The 24,807-nt window shown below is 44.8% G+C and overlaps 1 protein-coding gene across 21 annotated transcripts in view; it reads right to left on the minus strand.

Moving 5' to 3' along the window:
- Positions 1 to 24,807, minus strand: part of PTPRT (protein tyrosine phosphatase receptor type T) — a 1,160,468-nt gene that overhangs the window by 179,775 nt on the left and 955,886 nt on the right. For 13 of the 21 annotated variants that reach the window (XM_054255379.2, XM_035302877.3, XM_035302870.3 and 10 more), the window contains exon 14: positions 19,828 to 19,884. The exons of the other annotated variants lie outside the window; for them this stretch is intronic. In XM_054255379.2, coding sequence (XP_054111354.1) covers positions 19,828 to 19,884 — 57 coding nt within the window. The remainder of the gene's footprint in view (positions 1 to 19,827; positions 19,885 to 24,807) is intronic. 21 annotated transcript variants of the gene reach the window in all.

Here is a 24,807-nt window from a genome sequence, read left to right on the forward strand (position 1 = left end):
GGCAAAACCAACTCAACAAATTCCAGGTCTGCCTGAGCAGACTTTGCTCATCTACAGCCTAGGATTCCTGAAAGAGTTGACCACCACCTCTTTAGCAGGGCTGGTCTGATGTTTCGGGGAGCAGGGTGGGGGGCTGGTTCTGAGTAGCTCCCATGCAGCCCCCATTTACCAGGCGAGACATGATTTCTGAGATGTGGCTAATCCACAATGTAGCAAGCATAAAGGAAGGGGAAAATCTCAGATCCCAATGTCCTCAATATTGATAGAGTCTTCTTATTTAGATTTGGAGGAAGGGTTGTCTCTGGAGCATTCACTCATTGGCACAGTCTCACTTTACTTAGTGCCCGCTACCAGGTCCTGTTCTAGAGACGAGGAGTGCAAAGGCAAAGACCCCCTAGAGAAGATCCTATTACTCTAGGAACAATACTATGAGCTTGGTCTAATGAGACTCATACTTCATTCCTTCAGTAAGTGATCATATGCCAGGCATTTGGTGATACAGTGGTGAGCAAAATAGGCACGGTTCCTGCTCTCAGAGTCTACAATTAGTGGTGACTTGGGGTAGGGGAATACAATGAATAAATCAAGAATCAGTAACAGCAAACTTGAACCCTGTTAAGGTTTGAACGGAGAAGCACATAACACTTGTAAATAGATATTGCATAATAAAAAAAAGTAAATTGCTTCTTGGAGGAAGCAGCTAATAGGGTTGAGTCCAAAGGAAGACAGGCTATAACCAGGTAAAGGAATCATGAAAGCAGTATATGGGAGCAGCAGAAGAAATAGTCTTGGCTAAGGCTGTGCAAGTAGAGTCTGTAGAGTTGTAACTTAGACATGTTGGGTTTGCCTGCCCCTCCAAATGGGGCAAGCACTCTGTTGTACTAAAAACGAAAGAAATTTAGTATAACCAGGGCAAGAAAGCAAGGAGGCAAGGATGAGAAAGAAGCTGGAGAGGGCATCGTGAATCAGTTCACACAGGATATTACTGACCACAATGAGGGCTTTTGTTCTTTAATCCAAAGAATACAGGACATCATTTAAGTGTTATTGAAGGAGCAATGATGGTCAGATTTGTATTTCCAACAGATAATTCCAGCTTTTGTGTGGAATCAAAGTGGATTGGTGAAATGAGTTTTGAGACCACTGCAAGCATTCAGATGGGAGATGACAGTTGCTCAGGCTCAGGTGATGACAGCGAAGATAGAAAGATGTGATAAAAGAGATAATTGCTTGAAATAGCTATAGATAAAAGCTGTTGATGGATTGGATATGGGGAATAAAGGAGAAAGAACTGTCAAGGCTGACCACAAATCTTTGGCTTGCATGATAGTGTGGATGATGGTAATGTTTATGGGTCACAGACACAATGGAAAAAGAAGAGCTTTAGGGGGAAAATATATCTGGGGCAACTTGAGCTTGAGATATACTCCAGAAAAGTATGTAGTCAAATATGCAATCTGGAGCTTTAAATTAAAGGTCAGAGCTGGAGGCAAAAATGTGTGAGTCATATGCACACAGATGGTATTTGAAGCATGGGGGCCTGTTGATGAAATCACCCTGGGAAAGAATAAAGAGTGGAAGGAGAAACAGAACTAGAATAGAGACTTGAGGGTCTGCAGTATCTAGTGAGTAGAGGGAGACAGGTAAGCCTGCATGGGAAACAGGAGTGACCAGACCACTAGGAGGTAAACCTGGGAGAGTGTAGCATCCTAGAGCCAAGAGAAGAGAGTTTCAAAAAGGAAGGCATGATCAACTGTGCCAAAGGCTGTTCCTGGGTAGAATCAAGTCCACACACAATGGAAAGTGAACATCTTGGGTGAGCGTTAGAAAACTTTTCCCAAAAGAATTCTAAGATGTTCCTAAATAGAAGCACCTTCAGCAATCACCATAAACCTACAATAGAACATACTTGAGGGCCACAGAAGAACATTCAGGGGATTCCGGGAGGCTGTCTGAAAGGGCAGAGCCCAGAGGTTTAGACAAATTCAATGAGTTCAGCCAACAGGCAGCAAAGCTGATATCACAGACTTTACGCAGTGAGGTTTTTAGAAAAATCCATGCTTGGCTGGTCCAACCAGACATCAGATACAGGAATATGCACATGCCCTGGGACAGGGCAAATCCAGCTTTGCCTTTGCCACTCTTTAGGGGAACTTGCCCTACTCTCTGGAGATTTGTGCTTCTGTTCATAGTGGAAGTGTGTTGACAGGGTTCAAAGGTGATACAGGGAGAAAGGAAATGGACTAAAGGCAAGAGAGCATCCACATGTGGCTTCTATATCTGAGGGATGGACAGAGAATGGGAGAGTCTTGCTTTTGTGGCAGAGGCAGGTGTGTCCACAGGGATTATATCTTAAAGGCTCAGTGGAGCAGAATGTGACCTGTGATGGGAGTCATTAGAAAGCCCATCATGTTTGGCTACTGATGGGACTCCTGGCAATGTGGTGGGCTTCCCACAGATGCCAGCAGTAGGTCCAGATAGAAGGCTATCTGTCTGACTCAGCAGCCAAAATCAAAAGGGGCTTTTTAGAGGACTATCCCACTGGAATCCCTTCAGTGGGATAACACCTATGTTACCTTTACCCCAAGCCCACCCTTTTCATGAAAGTCAGGCTTAGTATCAGCCTTAGTCCCTAAAAGGTTATCTCTGACTCCGGGTGGCTTCTGTTTATTAAGCAGGGACTGGGAATTTGAGAACCGAGAGAAGGAGGAGGGATTTGGATGCATCTCCCTCATCTTTACCCTCCAGACCCAACTGACAATAGGCCAAGCAAATCAGAATTGGCAATAAGGGAGGCACCAGATGATAAATTTCTCCAACTGGATAAGCTTTAGGGCTCTACTTGAGTCCCCTGTGTTGTGATCATCAAAAATAATCTTATGAATTCAGTTTGCAATGACAGGAAACTCCTATTTCCAATATCAGGCTGCAAGTCTGACCTTACAGCCCAGCCAGCTTTGTCCTCTGAGCTCTGAGCACTTCCAAAGGCTGAACCAGTTCTCTCAAAGCAGCAGCTGCTGCATCCTGTTGTCTACTTTCCCCCCAAATTCCATGATGGCTAAGGATCCAATCTCCTCCTAGCTCCAGCCTAGAGTCTTAATCTGGCTTTTAAAGTGCTACTTGTCTACTCTTACACATGCAAACCTGGTGCCCAAGGCATGACCCTTGGTTTAATACACTCTACTTCTCTCCCTCAATATTAGCTCCATACATAGGGTCCAGTTGCCATATTTTGTCTCTCTGCTGCCTCCTCTCAGGCTACCCAGCAACCCTCCCAGCTGATTTTCCCCAAGGATTACTGAGACCTAACAAGGGCAGTGCTGCCCTGCTCTACTCTGCACTGGCCAGAACACACTGGTGAGTCCCATCCAGCTGTGAACTCAACCTCTCTACAGGGATCCCCAGAGTGAAGACAGACCAAGAGCCTTGCTACTCAACAAGTGGTCCATCAACCAGAATACTGGCAAAACTTGGGAGTTTATAATAAAATGCAGAATCTTGAGCCCTACCCCAGACCTACTAAATCAACAACTGCATCGTAACAAGGTCTCTACATGATTCGGGTGCACATTGACTGAGATGCACGATGATCCAGAGATTACTGACTCTAAGGTATATCACTCAGAATCAGGAGTTTTCATCTTAGAGAAGGGAAGATTCAGATGAGACCTAATTTTTGCCGTTAGATGGACATAGGGCCATTGGGGAAGATGGAGTAGATTTATTCCCTTTAATTTCAAACCTCAGAGCTGCATCATTTGGGTAGAAGTGACGGGGGTAGATTAGGAAGCAATACAGGAAATATTTGAATGTGGAAGAGCTAATCAGCCAACGCTAAAGCCCAGACCCTTTCAATGCCGCATCATGGTATAGAGAGATGATGAGGTCGTTAGAGTTCCAAAGTCCTGCATTGGAGTCAGCCCTTCGTTTTACCTGCTTACTCTGTCTCTGTTCTCATCTCAACTTCCTGGATGCATAACTAAGCCCTGAGGACATCGTGTCTACAGGATGCTGACCATTTTCTCTGCCTGTTGATATCATCTTTCACCTCAACCTAATGTCCCTTAATCCCAGTAATACTCATACTCTTGGTGAGAGAAATTTCCCCTATCATCTTTAGAGCCATGGACTCCCATGCAGTCCATTCCCAGCCTCTCACCCTCAACCTCCCTAGGTCACTCACAAAGGAAGGGGAGTGTGTCATTAACAAGGACAAGAGCTGGCTGGGAAGATCCTGTGCTCCCCATACAGCAGAAGGGACAACAAGGCTTCTTATGCACCTTTTGATGTTGAGATGCTACGGTTTTATAAGACTGGTCAAAAGCATCAGGTTTCAAATAGGAAATTTGCAAGCTTGCATCTAAATGCCATCACTAATGGGTTGTGTGACCTTGATCAAACCTGTTATCTACAATGTGATTTGATATTCTCATTTATGAAATAGTGAGAAATACCAAGTTCACACAAGGATTTTCTAAGAATCAAATGTAATAATGGAAGGAAAAATGCTTGATAAACTCTGAGGAACTGTTCACATATGGGACACAGTGATGATGTGACCTTAGCATTGGTTCCAGGGTAGTACCAGGATTTTTTTGAGTCTGTGAACTAACTGAAGGTGACAGAGGCTGGGGCAATGCCTCCTGGTAACCTGCTGCCTAAGTTCATCCAATCCTCAGGATAAAGGCAGAGCCCCCAGAGTGCTTCGCTTAACTTTCCTCATATAGGCAAGGCTTGTATCAGGCATACATCTGGATGACTTCATGGCAGCAATAACATAATTTGGCAACAAGGGATTAATGATTCATTCTGAAGTGCTCTCACTGGTGACAGGCCCAATTCTAGAGCTTTACTTCAGAGAATTTTCCTTGTAAAGATATGGAGCAAAAATAGGAGTCACAGAGAACATCTAATTGCAATTGATAAAACCAAGTAAATCCCAATGGATGCATAACCCATGCTGGTGATCACTGCAGATGGTAAAGAAAGAAAGACACAATTCCTAAAAGCTGCACTCTTTAAAAAACATAGTTTTTTCTCAGCTGTCCAAAGGCATATTATCCCCAGTGTGGCTTATCAGAGGCAAATCTTACTTTGCTGGCAGTTTACCCCTGTCTACTTAATTACTTCTTTTGTTGAAGAGTTTCTCTGTCTTTATTCTGGCTTTGCATGTATCTGGCACCCAGAGGGAAAACCTTTGAAACCTTGACTCTAAGCTGGTACTTCTATGCCAGCGAAGGTTTTGAGCATTACAGGCATCTCTGATTACGGGGGTTATGCCAAGAGAACACAACAAGGAAAAGAGGAGGATGCTGGGCAACTTTCTGGCTCTTCTAAAGTCAGGTAAGCATCATAAACCTTCTTGATTTTGCTGGAAACAAATTCTCAGGATGGCAGACTATTTTTAAGATGGAATTAAAGTCCAAGACAGAAAAGAAGTTGGCAGGAGAGCATCTGGATACTTCATTAGATTCAAGCCTCTAGACTTTACAAATTGCATCCCAAGGCATTGAGAGTATTTGTAATTGTGATCATGAACTACTTTGGCAGTCTTTGAGGACTGAAATTGTAGCAAACAGGAGGGGTGCGAGAAGCCTGGGGAGAAACAAATGCTGTTGCTGACTTTTTTAAAAAATGAAAAAAATGCGTATTTCAGATACTTTATGCTAGTGTGATGTTGATACAGAAAAAAAAATATAAAAAAGTAAGAAATAATCACCAGAAACCAGCACTGTCTCACATCAGACAGCGTCCAACCAGGGAAAGGGAAACCACTCCAAACTTTTAAAACAGAGCAAATTTACTAATTAGTACACCAGGATTAGAAGACAAGGGTGGGGAAACTCAGAGGGTGGCAATATCAGGAAGCCGCTGCACAGTCCAGACTGGAGAAACGAAAAGAGGTGGTGGAATTCTCAGAGCTCAGAGTTTAGGATCACCCAAGAGAGGTGAAACTCTGGTAGACCCATCCAGAGACTTGAAGCCATGGAGCAGACACAGTCACTGCCAAAGAAGGGGCCTGAGCCCAGGAGAAAGAAGGCTTCTCCCTTCCTCCAGCTTTACCATCTCTTATTAATGTCTCCCATTAGCCAAATCCAGAAGCCAGTTGGCATGGGGGTCCCATGCAGGGGTCACCTGCATGTCCAGGAGCATAGGGCAACAGTGAAGGATGGATGTGACATGAAATGGGCCAAAGACCAGCATGGGCTTCTTATAAACAAGTCTCTTTGCCACTTTTGAGGTGTGTCTGGACTTGTACGTCAGGGAGAATGTCCGGTACTGCATTGACTTTAGCCAAGTCAAGTTGTGGCTGGCTTTCAGGACAGCCTGGTATAAAACTGGGTTCTTCCAGAAGATGGAAACAGAAGGCTCAGGATATCTGACCACATGTGAAGTACTAACAATGAACAATAAAGAGGTAACACAGAAGGGCCTTTACTACAACCCAGGCTGCTGTTTCAAGTCCTTCACATATAGTGTCTCTTTTAATCTTCACAGCTGGATTGATATGGTTTGGATCTGTGTCTGCACCTGCACCTCATGTCAAACTGTAATCTCTAGTGTTGGAGGTGGGGCCTAGTGGGAGGTGGGGCCTGGAGGGAGGTGGGGCCTGGTGGGAGGTGGGGCCTAGTGGGAGGTGGGGCCTGGTGGGAGGTGCTTGGATCACTGGGTTGGATCCCTCATGAGTGGTTTAGCACCATCCCCTGTGGTACTGTCCTGATGACAGTGAGTGACTTCCATGACATCTGGTCATTTAAAAGTGTGTATCACTACCACCCCCCATCTACTCTGTCTTGCTTCCGCTCCTCGCATGTAAGATGCCTACTGCCCCTTTGCCTTCTGCCAAGATTGGAAGCTTCCTGAGGCCTCCCCAGAAGCAGAAGCTGCTATGCTTCCTCTACAGCCTACAGAGCCATGAGCCAATTAAGCCTCTTTTCTTTATAAATTACCCAGTATTGGCTATTTACAGCAATGTGGGAATGAACTGATATACCTACGAGGCAGGTTCTATCATTATACTATTTCTGCATTGTGGAAACAGCCTCCAAGAGACTAAGCAATGGTAGCAAGCGGGAGAGCTGGGACATGGGCCCTGGCTGTCTCGTGACGAGTTTATTCTCTTTAACCTATTGTACTACTCTGTCATCCCTCTGATAAATAGGGGGAGAGACTGTTCAGCAGAGAAATGTGGTTGTCTTTTCTCAAATATCTGGAATAAAGATGCAGACCCATATTTAGATCTAGCATCTGCCCTTGACGAGCCAGATTAAAATCTCTTTGTATTGATGCCCATCTTTGCTGGGTTTGCCACCCGCTCTATCATGCAGTTCTATTTCATGCATCTTTCTTGAAGATGATCTCCCCTCATGCCCTCGCACCCACGTATCCTATTCTAATATCTAAGGGATTGATGAACATGTCATGTGAATCTTGTTACATGAGCCAAATTATACAGACTTTGCTCAAATGATATTTAAACTTGACCTTTTTCACTTAAGTTCCCTCATTCTTTTCACTTTCCTTGTATATCAACCACCACCTCCAGGCCTTCCACACGTTGCATTTAGTTTTATTATTAATTTCTGGGCTTCCTCTATAATACGTTTCTTGATATTTAGCAACCAAACCATCCCATATAATTCCATAGAGAGACAAGTCTTGTTCGAATTTAGGTGAATTTTTTCTGCTTTGTCTCCAATATTCATTCTTTGATCTCGCTGTGACTAATTTCTTTAAATTGCTGACTACCTCCCTATGCCTCAAAGCAGTGCCTCCTTCACCAGATCTGGTTGATAATGGAGCACTTGAGAAGGATTATTCCATCATTTTTCTAAGTGACATCACCTAGGATGTTTCTCAAGTAATAAATAAATTGCCTCAATTCATCATATGACAGTAATTGCTTTTAGTCACGATTTAACTCAGAGTCAATGTTAAGTAGCTGGAAAATGCCACAGAAATGCAGGGTTTTCAAAGATAACTCTACCCTTGCTGTGGAAAACCATTTAATAAGTACTCTTAAGTGCAAAAAAGACACACATTTCTAATATCCCAGACTCCTCAATATTACCCAGTGAGTCCTAAGAAGTTAGAATTGACTTCATCACAGCCTATACAAGTAAAACTGCTAAATACTGCTGACAGAAGTTGCCCTCGTCTTCAGCCTTGAATGGAGGTTAGCACCCTGTGAGATGGGAACAGCTTTAATTGATTGTTTGAAAGCACTCAGGCCACTCAAATAATTTGTTCCTCAAGTGCTGATTTTGCTTGGTCTCCTAAATCTATGTTTCCAGGTAGACCTTGTTTTACACTATCAATGCTCTGTGTAGGTCAAATTCTAGTTCAGTCATGTTACATACACCAGGAAAGATTGCTAAATGAGACTCCAATACAGAACCTCTGCTGGATGGAAGAAAACTCCTTTATTCTATAAATAAAGTGTCTTTTTTATCCATGGAAATAGAGCATAACAGACTGATTTAAGAGCAGTTGTGCCCAACTGATGCCAGACACAGTCATTCTTGACACACCCCTTCTAAGGCAACCTTTGAAAGGTTTCACCACTGGTGAGCTGAAAATTCATTTATACCTCCCAATGACCTCAACTACTTTCTCTTGTGCCCAGGAGAGGCCTACCCTATGAGCGTTGCCAGGACCCAGCTGGGGTAGAGAGAGGATTCTGCCTGTGATAAGACTAAGACATTAAGCTATGACTAGAGTTAGGTATAAGGTTGTCTAAGAAACCAGGTATTGGGCATACTTCATAGACTGGGTTAGGTGTCAGGCTGCAGTCAAGGTTAATAACCAGGATATGGCTGAAGCAGGCAACAGAGCTAAAGCAGAGATTGGGATCAACTTATGGCTTGATTTTAGGAGTGTATGGCAGTCAGTCTACATCCATGGTGAGGGTCAGTCTTGCCCACAAGTGTGGCTTAGATTTTATTCAGAAATAAAATTTAGTCCATGGCCATGGAAATAACTGGACAAAGCCCAGTGACCTCCACATGGACTCAATCCATTATCATTGTCTCATTAGCACCAGTTCAACCCTTGGCTTTATAGAAAAAGCCCTGGACATTGCCCAACCTGAGTGGTGCTAGGATTATACTGATGATAGTGGCTACATACAGCAAGGTGCTGAGCATGGGAGGTAATTAGACAACACTGCTGTCTTGGAGCTCACTACTTAAAGAGAGAGCAAAGTGCAAACTAAAAATCAGAGCTGAGTGATGGCCAACAGAGCTGTGTACAGGAAAGGGCATGCATAACTCTGCGTAGGCAAAACTAGACTACAAACTTGATTTCCACAAGTCATCAGTGGTGTGGGACCCATCAGAGGCATTCCTGTCCACTCAGTGGCCTTCTCTTTTCCCTTCCCATCTTGGCTTCCTATGGTCCAGACATCCTGCTGATGAGGATGAAGAGGGTGAGTCATCTCAGCGCTGACAGTACTGGCTCCTTGCCTGCAGAATCCGTGCTTTGAGCCTGGATCCTAGGAGGCTCAAAGCTGCTTAGCTGCTTCAGACCAGAGCACCCACAGCCTGTGCTGGGGATTAAGGGTTTAGTCTGAAGAGCAGATGGAAGAAGAATAACACATACTCTTTAGGATGCCCTGCGGCAAAGTGATAGTCCCTTTAGACTTCTTCAGGCAGCTGGTATGAGAGAGCTGCGGTCACACTGAACTGACCATAATTCTTCCTGTGAAGCTTAGAGCAGTCCCAGGGCAGCAATGGGACAAGGGGAGGCTTCTCAGGAGCAGCTAGTGTACAGACCAGCACAAAAGCCAATCAGGTACAGTCTGCAGGTCATGTAATCTCAGGACACTGAGAACAGGTTACTACAGCGTGGCTTGTGAAGCAAAGTCAAGACCAGGGCATGACCAACAGCAGATGTTGCGACTATGCAAAGGGAGAAGGCAGAAATCAAACGAAGAAAGGGAGGGTCAGAGCTACAGAGTGGAGACATGTCTGGGCCAAATGTAGAATATGGTCAACAAGGGGACCTTACAGGGGAGATGGGGTGAGCCAAAGGGATTCTCTGGATGGCAGATGTTGGCCAAGGTTTTCTTGAGGTCTGTCGACTTTAAAGGCACAGCCCTTGAAGCTCAACCACTGCCCACTGGCCAGTGCTCAGGATCACTGCATTGCCACATGCATTCATCTCCTAGGGCTGTTATTACAAATGACCACAACCTGAGTGGCTTAATGACAGAAATTTATTCTCTCACAATTCTGGAATCAAGCAGACCCAAATCAAAATGACAGCATGGCCATGCTCCTTCTGAGACTGTGGTAGAACCCTTTGCTTCTTCCTAGCTTCTGCTAGTGGTTGGCAATCCTTAGTATTCCTTGGCTTATAGATGTATCACTCCAGTCTCTGCCCCTGTTGTCAGTGACTTTCTCCCTATGAATCTCTGTCTTTACATGCTTTTCTCTTCTTGTAAGGACACCAGGCATATTGGATTAGGGTCCACCCGTCTGACTTTATCTAAACTAATTACATTTGCAAAGATACTATTTTCAAATAGGGTTCTACTCACAGATACTGGGGTTATAACTTCAACATATCTTTTTTGGGAACACAATTCAACTTCTAAGACCAGGTGAACCTGAGTCATGACCGAAGAAGCCTGGGGGTGGGCTACAAGCAGGAGCGGGAGCTCAGCGCTTCACTAAGTGAAATGCAAACTCTAATAGGGTTCACAGCTGAATGGACAGACGGTATGTGGAAAGAGGAATGGGGGCTCCTGCTTGGTTGTGGACTGAGCAGAACATAAGGCTTCTGGAAGGACAATATGTCTCAGCTTCCTTTGTCTGAACTGCATAGCAGGGTGCACCAGAGGCCAAGGCTCCCCTAGGCTCATACTCAGAAGCAATTCAATTCTTTCCAACCAACTCTGGCCAAATTGATCCCCTAAGGGGTGACTGTATTACCTGACTTAGAGGGGCAAGAAAGAGGAGGAGAAGCAACAATCTGCGCATCTGGGGCAGCTTTGTCCAGATTATGCCTCTGCAATATGCAGCTTGCAGCTAGCATCAGAGTGCGTGGAAAGGAGGCAAGGGGCACGGGAGGAAGCAGGCAATCTATAGGAAGGATTAGTGGGAGTGTGAGCAGGATCAGACAGAGGAGCCAGTAAACACGCAGCATGGAATTCAGATTAGTGCAACTAACCCATGCAACGGTAATAAAATGAACAGCGGCGAGCATGGTATTGATTGTTGAGATTCCAGCCAAATCCACCACGAACATGTTTTCTTTCTTCTAGCCTTTGCCCCTTGGCTTTTGAAAGCAGAAACACTGAATTACTGTGTTCTTTATTAAAGGCTGATCTGTTCCCCTTCCCAAAGGATGGATGGAAAAGCAGCTCTGCTCTTAGTGGGAGGTGAGGAGAGTAGAAGAGGTGGTCAGTGTGGTTGTAGCAGATGTCACTTGCCACACTGGCACAGTCAGAGGCCTAAGAGAGGGTCTTCCCTATGACTGCCCATGATTCCTGCCCCCAGCCCAACCTCTCCCGGGGCAACACCATATAAGCCCAGGCCAGACATTGGGCTCAGCAAGACCAGTCCCAGTAGATTTGGGGGAGCTCCACTCAAGGGCTCTGGAGACTCAGTCTCCAGGAAGCTTGGCAGGTGAGTCTGCATGGAGTTCAAATACTGGATTGAAAACTAGTGTTCAGTGACTCACAATCAGGCTAACAAAGTGGTAGAAGGTGAACAGAGTGGGGTACTTGAACCATCACAGACTGGAGGCAGAAACAGGGCAAGGGGTGAGTATAACATGCCTGGCACATGTTCCATCGCTGTCAGCCATCTGCTCATTTATTAGATCATTCATGCATGGGGCCAAATGAATGAGCATTACAATGTGTACCAGGTACAGGGAAGGAGTTGATAGAAACCAAACAGTTCCAGGAAAACATGCTTATACTTTGAATGTATGCCACATTCAATACAAAACTTTGCTCAGGGTGGGGGGATGGGGTTGCAGTCCTTTGTGCCAAGTGGTCGAGCCAGTTGATGATCTCTGGGTGCAGTCTGGAGATAATGGGGGCCAGTAAAGGTTTTGCAGAGATGAAACTGTCTGAACTTGATCCAAGAGGGTGACTAAGGCAAACCATGGAGGGAGAACATCTCAGCAAAGAGAGGAGGGTGTGAGAAGGCAGGTACCACTAACATGATCAATGTGAATGGGGTTCAGGATGCTGAGGAGGAAATAAAATTGGAGAGCTAAAGTAGGGACAGGGACTAGGTGGTAAATGGCTTTTGATTCAGGCTACTTACCCCAAAGCACAAGGGGAGCCCTGGGAGCATTTTAATCAGGATTAGACTTTTTTTTTTTTTGGAGAGTGGGTCTTGCTTTGTCATCTGGGCTGGAGGGCAGTTGCATGAATACGGCTCACTGCAGCCTCAACCTCTTGGGCTCAAGCAATCCTCCCACCTCAGGTAGGGCCACAGGCATTCTCTGGGGCCACAGGCATGCACTGCCATACCTGGCTATTTTTTTTTTTTACATTATTTTTGTAGAGACATGGTCTCATTATGTTGCCTAGGCTGATCTCGAATTCCTGGGCTCAAGCAATTCACTTACCTTGGCCTCCCAAAGTGCTGGAATATGGGTCTGAGCCACCATACCTGGCCTGAATCATACTCTTATTTTTAGATGATCATTCTGGCTTAAGTGGGGAGTAAATATTGGAAAGGGACTGATATAAAGACATGGGGACCCCAGTTTGGAATCTGTGACACTAACCTTATGAGTCCCAGACCTGAGTTGTAGCAGTGAAGAAGAAGGAGACAGAGATTCAGGAGAGATTTCAGAGGATTTAGTGATAAATCAATTTAGTATTGATCAGATTTAATGATAAATTGGATACTGAAGATGAGGAGAAAGAGAAGGCAAGGATAATGCTGGGCTTCTGAATCTGAGTTTAATGGCAGTTTGGATGGAAGGCTGGAGACTGATTTCTCCTTGCCTTGAGAATATCTTTGGAGAGAAAAAGGTATAGTGAGAGCCTCAGTCATATATGTTCCCTGATTAGATGTTTGTTTTGAAGTAGCATAAACATTCACCTCCTAAAGAACACCCTACAGGGGATGTGACAACCCTCTTCTGCATGAATTCTTTTGAATTAATGTGCCCCTGCCTCAGCTGCCTGACTTCCTCCTCTCTCCACCAAGCATTTTCCCCTCATGGTGGATCCCCCAGTGGGGAGACTGGCAACAGAAAATGGCAGCTGGAATGATGTACCAGTAGCCTGGTGTCAAGCTTTGAGCTTCTGTTGCAAGACTGTTGATAAGGACAGTATCCTAATGCACTTGACTCATGGCTTGCCTCCTCCCCTATTCTGTAGTGTCAGACTTACAGCCAGAGGAGCAGTTGCCCAGAAGAGCTGAGGAGGGTCCCCTGCGATGTTCAGCCTGGCTCCTGGATGTCACCGGCCCCCCTGGCCTCCAGAGGTGGCCTCTGCCCCTAGTCTTCTGGCAGAGCCCTTGCCTGTGTGCACTCCAGAACCAACCAAAGCACTGGTCAAGGGGAACTAGAGGATGCCCAGGTCAAAAGCTCAGGGACAGCCACATCCTTTTGGCCATCTCAGTGCTCAGTCCTGCTCTAGCCTTGCGTCAGTGCAGGTGCTGGGGCTGCTGTGCTGCTGTGTCTAGCCATCCACCTTATATCCTAAATCTTTGATGAGCCCTGATTCATGAATTCTATTTGGCACTTTAGGTGCCCCAGGCCTGAGGTCCTGACAGGCTCTCACCTATTTCCTCTATCACTCACATTTCTCAGGAACCACAGTGCTGGCCCAGTCACCAGTCACATTCTGGCCCAGATTCAGTCAGCCTGAATCTCACCAATGGTCAGCTTGCCTGCTGCTCACTCTCTGGACCTCAATTTCCTCATCTGTAAGATGGATTTAGGATAAAAAATAATGACAGCACAAGTCTAAGATAATGAAGTTTCTTATCTCATGATTCCTCTCAATAACTTGTCATTATGAGTATTTCCATTTTGCGATAAGAAAATGGGGAAAATTTATGGTGCAAAGCCTTTCAGATGAACCATCCTGCCATAGTGTTTCCCAGTGCTGGCTCAGAATAGATGCCCACTGATGTTGGCTATGGGCACAGAACATGATCAGTATGATACAGACTGTCTTGAGAGACCTGGGTTTGAATGCTGGTTTCACCATTTCAGAGTTCAGTGATCTGAGCCTCGGTTTCCTCATCTGAAAACTGTGAATACTAATAGTACTCTATTTGGGAGAGTTGTTGAGAAGTTTAAATAAGTTAATGTTGTGAAACTCAGCACATTCCATAGCATGTGGGAAGCATGTAACCTACTTGCTGTTATATTTTTCTTTTCATAATCTTACTGGACATCCCCAATGCTATTGTCTCCTAGAGCTTCCCGCTCTCTTCTGGCAGGCTGTGCCCCTGCCTCTGCTGCCTGTCTTCCTCCTCTCTCCACCAAGCATTTTCCCCTCATGGTGGCTGTTCAGGTTGGAGCTTCACCCAGTTCTCCTGCTTCTGGTTCCTGTTCTCACACCATCAGTCAACTTGGGCATCAGCTCCCTTGGAGGGTTACTGAGACCTCAGGGTATCCAAGCTCGCAGGGCCAAGGCATGGCCCTAGGGAGACTGCTGCCTTGCTTCATCATCGTGTCTTGGCCCACACAGCTTTCTCCCAAAGGTTGAAACTTCTTATACCTGAGTCCAAGTAGAGCTGTCCCTGGGAAGGTTGCTTTAGGGTCACTTGGAAAGCACTCCCAGGGAGTGTATGATGACCTGAATCCTGTCACTATGGCAAGGGCCTCATTTAAATAATTTCCAGGGAAATAATAAGAGAGAGTTTTAACATGAGGTACACAGGAAATAAAGGAATAATAAGGGAAATTGTGTTCAGTATTTCCTCAAACCTGGAGCTGGGTTAAGAGTGCGTCCATGGCTGGGCGCAGTGGCTCACGCCTATAATCCCAGCACTTTGGGAGGCTGAGGTGGGTGGATCACGAGGTCAAGAGATTGAGACCATCCTGGTCAACATGGTGAAACCCCGTCTCTACTAAAAATACAAAAATTACCTGGGCGCGGTGGCACGTGCCAGTAGTCCCAGCTACTCGGGAGGCTGAGGCAGGAGAATTGCTTGAACCCAGGAGGCAGAGGTTGCGGTGAGCCCAGATCATGCTATTGCGCTGCAGCCTGGGTAACAAAAGTGAAACTCCATCTCAAAAAAAAAAAAGAGTGCATCCATTTCTTCTGTTGGCCCTCACCATGACTGGGCCTGGCTGTACAGAGACTCAAGTTTACTATTTCATAAATGAAGAAGGTGAGGTTCGGAAAGGCTGAGTGATTCGCTCAAGGTCCCTCAGTTTTAAGAAACGCAGTTTGGACTCCAGATGAGGGTTTGTCCCATAGCCCTTCTCTCTGTAGAAAACTGACAATGGGCACTGGTCATGTCCAAGACAAATAAATCAGATCTGCCCCTGGGGATGACCTTTAGTACAGCTACTCTGGCCTCCAGACTGGACACTGTCAGTCTCCTCTTGGGTTCAGAGGTCCAGGCCACCCCCTTGAGGCCTGTCTGAACTACAGGAGGGATATGAGAAGAGGCCTACTTTCTGCACTGGTGGGCCTGAGTGAGACTGAATCCTCTTAATGTTAATTAACTAGTCGCGTGTCTACTGTGGCTTCCATTCAACTCACTGCAGAAAAATTCCCAATCCTGGCCAGAAGAGGTTTTTACCTTATTTCTCTCAATGGAAGCCTACCTGACTTCTACTCACTAGGTGACTGCAGCCCCTTGCACCCAGCTGTGACAACCAAATACATCTCCTCCAGATGTTGCCAGATGTCCCCTAGGGAGCAACAAGAAATAAAAGGAACTGAATATTTACTGAGCCTCTTCTCTACACACGCATTTCTATTCACCAACTAGGGACAAAGATGACCCTAGATGTTTTATCTCTAGATCTGCACTGCCCACAATGGCAGTCACCAAGCCACATACTTAAAGCACTTGAAAAGTGGCTGGTGTAACTGAGGAACTGAATTTTAAAATGTATTTTATCAAAGTGTTCTATGTGTAAAACACAGACCACATGTTAAAGACTTAGTACAAAAAGAGAATATAAAATATCTTTCATCAGTTGTTTAATTTTGTTGCTTATTAAAATAATATTATTTTGGATATACCAGATGATTGTGAACTTAAGACAGCTGGGCTTCAGATTTTTTGACTTTACAATGCTGCTAAGAAAGTGATACCTATTCAGTAAAAAGTGCAATTTGAGTACCCATGCAAACATTCTGCTTTTCACTTTCAGTGAAAGTCTTCTGTAAATTACATGAGATATTCAGCACTGTAATATAAAACAGGTTTTGTGTTTGATGATGTTGCCCAACTGTAGGCTAATGTAAGTGTTTTGAGCACGGCACATTTAAGGTAGACTAGGTTAAGCTATGATGGTCCATAGGTTAATTGCATTAAATGCATTTTTGACTTACAACATTTTCAACTTATGATGGGTTTATTGGGACATAACCCCATCAGAAGTTGAGAAGCATCTGCATTGAGTTAGATACATTATATTATTAAAATTAATTTCACCTGTTTCTTTTTGCTTTTCTCATGTGACTCTAAGAAATTTAAAATTACAACATTCAAATTCTATTTCTATTCAACAGTATGACTCTGGAGGTTTATAACATAGGATGATTTTGTCTCTATGGGACATTTGGGAATGTCTGGAGATGTATTTGGCTGTTAAACTGGGGTTGACATGCTGCTGGCATCTAGTGGGGAGAGGCTGTTAAACATCCTACAGTGCACAGGACAGCACCCCCTCCCCCTATGCCCCACAAGAAAGAACTATCTGAACCCAGACATCAATGGTGCAGCAGTTGAGCAATCTTGCCATAGGGCATGAATTCCTTGAAGAATAGGCCAAGGAGTCCAGAAGACCTGAAGAGCTACTTGGAGCTAGATGGGCAAAGAAGTGAAAGCTGTTATTGCACTTAGTTCTCATGATTAACTATGATTGTGGTTATTAATATTTTCATTTCTCCAAATAGAGAGAATAAAGTCTGGAAAAGAGAAACAACTTATCCAGGATCACCAGCCCAGAAGGTGGCATTGCTGAGAGCTGAACTCAGCCTCCACTCCCTCCGAATGCCAGCCTGTCCCTGCTACATAATGTGGTCCCACAGCTCTGTGAGTTGGTGTTGTTATGAAAAGAGGCTGCCTGTGCTTAAAGCCTAATATCGCCATCATTCAGACCCAGGCAGTTATTATTTACATCAGCCATTATTGCTACCAGGGGACGAACATTAACAAAAACACCCTTTGAAAGGGATAGCACTCACAGGCACCTCACCCATGAAATGAGGCTGAGAAACGTGTGGAAATAAATGGATCACAAGGAAATAAACCTGTCAGAGGAGAAACGTTCAGATGCCTTGGAAGACAAGAGGTAAGAACAAAAGCACCTGATATGGGATTGGCTCTGTTTAAAGAAAATATTATCTGACTGCTCGACTTGAATAGAACCCAGAGAACAATGGCCCAGCAGAAACAGCAGCTTGCACACACTCTGGAGAAGCACTGTTTCTCTGTAAGCTGGGGGCATGCACAGTGGCAAGAGTCACTTTTCTCCCTCTGTCCCTCTGCACACTCCCATGTGTCCATCTGCAACTCCCACCTCCCTTTGGGAAGGGCCTCAGATAAGGTCGGGCTGGGGACTGATATTTGGTAAAGACCTACTATGTGCTATGAATGCACACAACACTCCTAGCATTTCTGTCTTTTCTTTTTTTTTTTTTTTTTTTTTGACAGAGTTTAGCTCTTGTTGCCTAGGCTGGAGTGCAATGGCTCAATCTCGGCTCACTGCAACCTCCACCTCCCGGGTTCAAGCAATTCTCCTGCCTTGGCCTCTCAGGTAGCTAGGACTACAGGCATGCACAACCACGCCCAGCTAATTTTTTGCATTTAGTAGAGACAGGGTTTCATGTTGATCAGGCTGGTCTCAAACTCCTGACTTCAGGGGATCCACCCACCTCGGCCTCCCAAAGCATTTCTAATTGAATTTCTAATATGATGGTATGAAGTACGTATGATAGTTTTGCTGGTGAAATAAGGCTATGCAGCTTCCTTAAGGTGATCTAACAGGGACTGGCTGAGATGAAATTCCTGTGGTGTTGGCAGTGATACACTGGAGTATGGGTGTCCATGGCAGTACAAAGGCAGAGACAAAACTGGCCCATAGTGGAGGCTGTTTAGGCTCAGCCCCAGTCTCCTTTACTGGGCTGGTGTGCCCACTCTCCAGCTGCTGTGAGTGCTGGCAGCATAGGGCTCATAAATACCTCCCTTCCTAGAGAAGTACCATTAGGCAAAAGGGAACCACTTTTCCAGGAGGCCATGCATTCCCATGGCAGCCCACAGCCAGTAGCTGACCAATAAATACTATGGTACAAATACTGGCCTCCTTGCCTCAAGGTGGGATCAACTCTTTAGTACATTTCCTACTCCAGACCTCCCCTTTACCCCAGGGGCTCAGGCAGATGCAGGTCTCCACATTCCCCTTTAGCTTTGTTCTCTGCCCTATCTCATCTTCCTCCCTTTCTTTCTTCTGAGAATATTCTGCAATGACTAATTTGCACCAGGATCCCCATCTCAGGCTGAGTGTCCAGGGAACTCAACCTAAGACATTCACTAGCAGTGATGTCTCTGAGTTTGGAAAGGGGGTGGACAGGAGTGAACTGTGAAGGTACTGGATGTCCAGACCGATGTCATCACTTCCTGCTGCACCTCCTTTTCCACCATGATAAACTGACTGGTCAGGGATTAGTAGACCAGAGGCCATTGTCTGGGCAAGGACTTTGAAAGAGGTGACAGTTAAAGGTTCAACATCTCCAAGAAACTTCCCATTGACCAAAAAGGGGCCCTGCCGTAAAGAGGTCTCTAGGTGAGCAGATTGTCTTTTGAGTACCACAATGGGTATCAGCACAGGTGGGCTCTGTGTCTTTTGAAGAATGGCACATATTTATGTGAAATGAGCTCTACATATTGTGTACTTGAGGAAAGGGGCTGGTATTTATTTCAAACAAATACAGACTCTAGGCTGGGCATACCCATAGCAGCTCCTCTGGCATTTATTATCATGTTTAGTCTCAGATGCCACTGCATGTGTACAGTCTACAATGTAAATGGTGCCCCATAAGGGGTAGGTGGGATTATTCCTATTTAATGGATAGGAAAAGTGGGGCTGATCATGGTATGGGTAAATTGTCAGGACAAATGGTAGACCTGAGATCATCATGAGAGCTTCTCACTTCCCAAGCACAGGATTGTTACATCAACTCTTTCCCAACTTTAGATCACAGCTCAGCTGTCACTTCCCCTGTGAAGCACTCCCTTGGTTGCACATGGGTTTGTTCATTTTGAATACCCTGTACCTTTCCTTTGTAACACTACTCAAAGTGGCAAATTTTTTGTGTCGTTTGTTGACCAATGGCTATTTCTTCTCCTGGAAAGGCACTGAAACATATCTTCTTTTGCTCATCATTGTACATCTCAGTGCCTAGAACAGTGCCTGGAACCCAGTATGTACTTAGTAAGCATTAGTAGAATGAATGAATAGGTGAGTGGATAGATGAGTATATGGATAGAAGGATGGGATGGGCAGATGAATGAATGTGTGGGTTGATGGGTGAATGGGTGGAGAGATGGGTGGGTGGACTGGAGGGACTGCTGGTTCCTCTCTGGTGCACCTGGCTTGGAGGACTCGCTGAGTGTGGGCAACTCTCCCCTCCCACCCGCCCAGGGCTCTGGTGATCACCTGTGGTGAGGAGGCAGAGTGGAGTCCCCGGGGTCACCTGGGCGCTGCCCATTGGTGCTGACCACAAGGAAGCCAGTCCCCAGGCAGCATGCAGAAAAGAAGGAGAGAAAGAAACACACATGAAAACGTGCGGCATGGTGAACAAAACTTCAATTCTTGTGGCTCTGAAGAGCTCACACCAAATAGCAAAAGAACATCATGATTTAACAAAACAGGGCCTGAAATAGATTTCTTAAAAAACGAAACAAGAGTAAGAGGCACCATTTATCAAGCACCCACGACATGCCAGGCACTTTTCTGAGTGCCTCACATATAATGTTTCTAAGACTTAGAACAACCCAGAAAGGTCAGTGTGATTATAAATAAATCTGCCATTTTTCCACCAAAACTTCTTCTCCCTTAGACTTCCCTTTCTGCATAAATGGTGCCACCATCCATGTAGTTTCTCAGTCTAGACACATGGGAGCCCTCCTTTTTTTTCTGATGTCCCTCCTATAATCAATCACCATGCTTTACTAATTCTACCCCAGGAAAACTCTTGAAGCTGCTTCCTTCTCTTTAATTTCATTCTCACTTTGTTCAAGCCACTCGTGCTTCACATACATTATTTAAGTAGCCTCCCATCCAGTCTCTCTACCTCCAGTCTTGTATTCCTTCAGTCTTACTCTCCATCCTTCAGCTGAAATACATCAGTGCTGCCTCATTTTCCCCATAAACTTCAAACCGCCTCACCCAGCTCACAGGCCCTCCATGATGAGTCTCCTGCCCACCCCTCTGGTCTTGCCTCTCTCCACTACCACCACCCACCCTATCCCAAGCATGATAAACAGCTTTCCATTATCAACAGCCCCCCACCTTTTTGTCTGTAAGCCTTCCCAAGGTGAGTCACTTTGCATGGGCTATTGTCCTTCCTGCTCTTTCACCTGGCTGACAACTGCTCATCCATCAGGTGTCAGTTTAGAACCCCTCACCTCTAGGGAGTCTTTAGTATGTCAGTGAATCTGGGACAAATGCCCTTCCTTGTCTTCCCATAACACCCTCATCTTCCCTTCTTATTGCACTAACATCACTGTATTAGAAGTGGATGTCTTCTCTTTAAGTCTGCAGTCTCCTTGAAAGCAGACACGGTGTCTCATTTACTAGTGTACTCACGTGGCCTTGCACATAGTAGGTACCCAGTGAATATTTGCTGAATCAATGAATGAATGAATGAAGAAATGGTGACTCATAGAACTTGTAAGACTGCTCAAGGTCACTAACCGGAAGAGGCTGTATTCAAACCCTGGTTTGTCTGGCTTTAATATTCCTGTGCTTTCAAATCCACTCCTCACCTCTCTAAAGAAAATCATAAAAAAGGTTGAAAGGTGTTTTAGGCTTGGCCAGAGACTGCAGCTTTCTCCAGTGGTCCATCAACAAAACTGCAGGACGTTCTTATGCAAAATAGAGAGGGTAGAGGATGCCAGACCAACTGATAAACAGAAAAGACGTAATTTCAAAAATAGCACAGATGGCAAACTTGATCAGCAGCCATGAACTACTATAAAATTTAACCACCAGTAAATAGTAATCATAATACTTTTCCCTTAAAAAAACGAAAAGTTTTGCTATTTTAAAAGCACAGTCTAAGTCAGGGGTCAGCAAACTATGACTTGTAGGCCAAATCTGGCCCCCCACTCCCTGTTTCCTGTGCAGCCATGAGCTGTAAATGCTTTGTACATTTTTAATGGTTGGGAAAACAACAAAAGAGGAGTAATATTTTGTGACACATGGAAATTACATAAAATGCAAATTTCAGTGTCCGTAAACAAAGTTTTATTGGAACACAGCTGCACTCATTCGTATACATATCCATATATGTATGGTTGCTTTTGAGCTACAATGACAGACTTTAGTAGTTGTGACAGAGACCATAAGGCCTGCAAAGCTGAAAATATGTACTATCTGTCCTTTTACAGAAGAGTTTGCTAACTCCTGTTCTACGTAGCTATTTTTTAGTTTGTTTATTCTTTTATCCCAGTGGTCTGAGGTAGGCAAGATAAGGACGGTCAGCCTCACATGTCAGTAAAAGAAATGGAAGGCTTGAGAGAAGAGATGACTCACATGTTCCCACCTGGCCTCCTCCAGCAGCCTCTTAACCGTTCTCCCATTCTGGAGCCTTTTTCCTGCCTGAGTCCCCCTTCTCTGATTCATTGTCTAAACTATAACTAGGGTGTCCTTCCTAAGAAAGGCACTCTGCATAAGTACCCAGGGGCTCCCCCATCTAAGGACAATGCTTTCATATGTGTACACACACACACACACACACACACACACACAATGGGACTACACAGAATCCTGGGTGGCCCCTGATTGCTCCTATGGCCTGCTAGCCATCATTCCTTTGCCTCGTCCCATTTAAATTCAGTGGCATGCTCTCTTGCCTTCAGTGATTTGTGTACCTACTCCCTTGGCTTGAAGATTTTCTTGACTTACTTTCCAACCTTGTTCAACATGATAATTGTCACTCTTCTTTCAAACCTTATCTTAGTGACCACACATTCTGAAAAAACATACCATAAGTTGATTTATATCTCCCTTGTTGCCCTCCAATTACATCCTGATTTTGCCTTGACCACAGCGCTTATTGGACTTACATTTATTGGTTGGCTCTTCCATGAGCTACTACTTGTTGAGTGCTTTTTATAAGCCAGATATTAGATTAAGTACTTTTGATACATTAGCTCATGAAATTCTTTTATTAGCCCTGTGAAGTAAGGGGTGTTACTGTCATTGGTTTATAGATGGGGAAACTGAGACAAAGAGTAGTTTGGTACCTTTTCCTACCTAGAATCGAAGACCATCCAAATCTAAAGATGGTGTTTTTAACCACTACGGAATGTGGGATTACATATCAATACTAAGTTGTACTTGATACACGCTTACTGAAACGTAAATGAATACATGAAACTCTGATTCAGTATTTCTCACTGGCTAGCTGTGTCATTTGGAAAACTACATACAACTCTAAATTTGAGTTTCTCCAGTTACAAAGTAGAGGTAATAATTGTCTCTCACAAAATTGTGTTGAGGATCAAATGGAAAACAGTTAAAGCCTTAGTTGGTTTGAAAGCCTAGAGGAGGTGCCTCGCCACTCTACCCTCTGGGCCTCAACCCATGCTCTGCTTAGCAGTAATGCTCAGCTACCTGGGGTAGGAACAGAGGGACAGCTGGATAAGGGCAGGAATGGGGAGAGATTTTTCTAGTTGGTAGGGCAGAAGATAATGGGATGGATCATGGAACTCAGCAAAACACAAAGGTCCTATTTACATATATGGTTGTAGAGATGTCTCCTGTTTACCAGTGTCTGGTCCATCTCTCCTTCTTGGGCATAGGAAAGAGTTCCAGTCAACTTGCAGTTGAGCTGTTATCATGTGACTAGCTCTCATCGAGGCTACGCAAGTGGAAGCATGAGTCATTTCCAAGTGATATATTTAAGATCCAAGTTAAATGTAGAATGTATGTAGTATCAAAGGACTCCCGAGCAGGGGAAGATAAACCACTTTGATGCTTTCTCTTCCCCTGCTCAGTAGTCCTTTGATACTACATATATTCTAGATGGCATAGCAACAAACATGCCTTTGTGGTTATTAAGCTACTGTGAGTTGGGTATTAGCTTGTTATTGCAGCAAATCCTAGCCTAGTCTGACTAATCCAGTTGGAGAAAAGGTAGAGGTCTCTTGCTTTCTCCTACCTCTCCTTGTCCCCTGGCCATATCACCCTTCACTTGAGGATTCATTACCCTTCTCTGTTCACTATTTCCAAGCCCTGTTCAGTGTGTGTGTGTTAGCCACTAATGAAAACATCAAGACCCTGCAAAGAAGGACCTTAGAATGCTGAATGCCTCAGAATTCCCTTCTGACTCTTGTTCCTTCTAAAGCAATAAATGTTGAGTGCAAAGAGTTGCTGCTGGGCTACAGATGGCCCTGGAGCAGACAACCCTGAGGACAAACTAATTTCTTGGTTTATTAGCTTCAATATATTGCGGAAGTGAAGAAAGTTGAGGATTCCTTGAGCCACCTCACCTTCTGCTCCAAGACTTAGCTTGAATACTCCTGGAGACAGGCCAAAGACCACTCTAAACATTCTATTATCAATTATTACTAGAAAAAAGGCGTGGAAAGAGGTGAAAAAACAGGAGACAGAACATCCTGTCAGTGGTCGACAAATCTCACCTATCTATTGGTATTAACAAGATTCAAAGTGCTATGATGGAATCAGATCTGAATTCCAATTCTGAGGAAAGGAGGACTTTAGTCAATCCCTTGAGCCTATTTGGCCTATTGTTAAGTAATAACCTTAACGATGACCACTATTTATTTAGTGTGTGGTAAGTGCCAGGATTTACTTCTATCATCACATGACACACTGCGTCAGCACACAAAGCCTTGTGACTGGATGGTTAATTTTTGCAAATCCCTTTTAATCCCCCTTCAAACATTACATTGAGATCCCATCAACGGGGTTTAAAATTTCCAATAGAGGCCAGGCGCAGTGGCTCATGCCTGTAATCCCAGCACTTTGGGAGGCCGAGGCGGGCAGATCATGAGGTCAAGAGTTCGAGACCATCCTGGCCAACACGGTGAAACCCCATCTCTACTGAAAAATACAAAAATTAGCTGGGCGTGCTGGCGCATGCCTGTAGTCCCAGCTACTTGGGAGGTTGAGGCAGGAGCATTGCTGGAACCCAGGAGGTGGAGGTTGCAGTGAGCCAAGCTCGTGCCACTGCACTCCAGCCTGACACCTGGCAACCAAGCAAGACTCTGTCTCAAAAAAAAAATTCCAATAAGGCACTTTCTCTTTATTTATAACCCTTGTCTCCAGCCTACCCCAAATGTGTTCCTTCCATGACTCCCAATTTTCAAAGGCCCCCTTTTCCCTTTATAAGATGCAACTGCTTTGAAATAACAGAGTTGAGATCAAGTCAACTCAGGTGTTTCAGAT

The sequence above is a fragment of the Callithrix jacchus genome, chromosome 5, assembly GCF_049354715.1.
Source record: "Callithrix jacchus isolate 240 chromosome 5, calJac240_pri, whole genome shotgun sequence".
Classification (NCBI taxonomy): domain Eukaryota; kingdom Metazoa; phylum Chordata; class Mammalia; order Primates; family Cebidae; genus Callithrix; species Callithrix jacchus.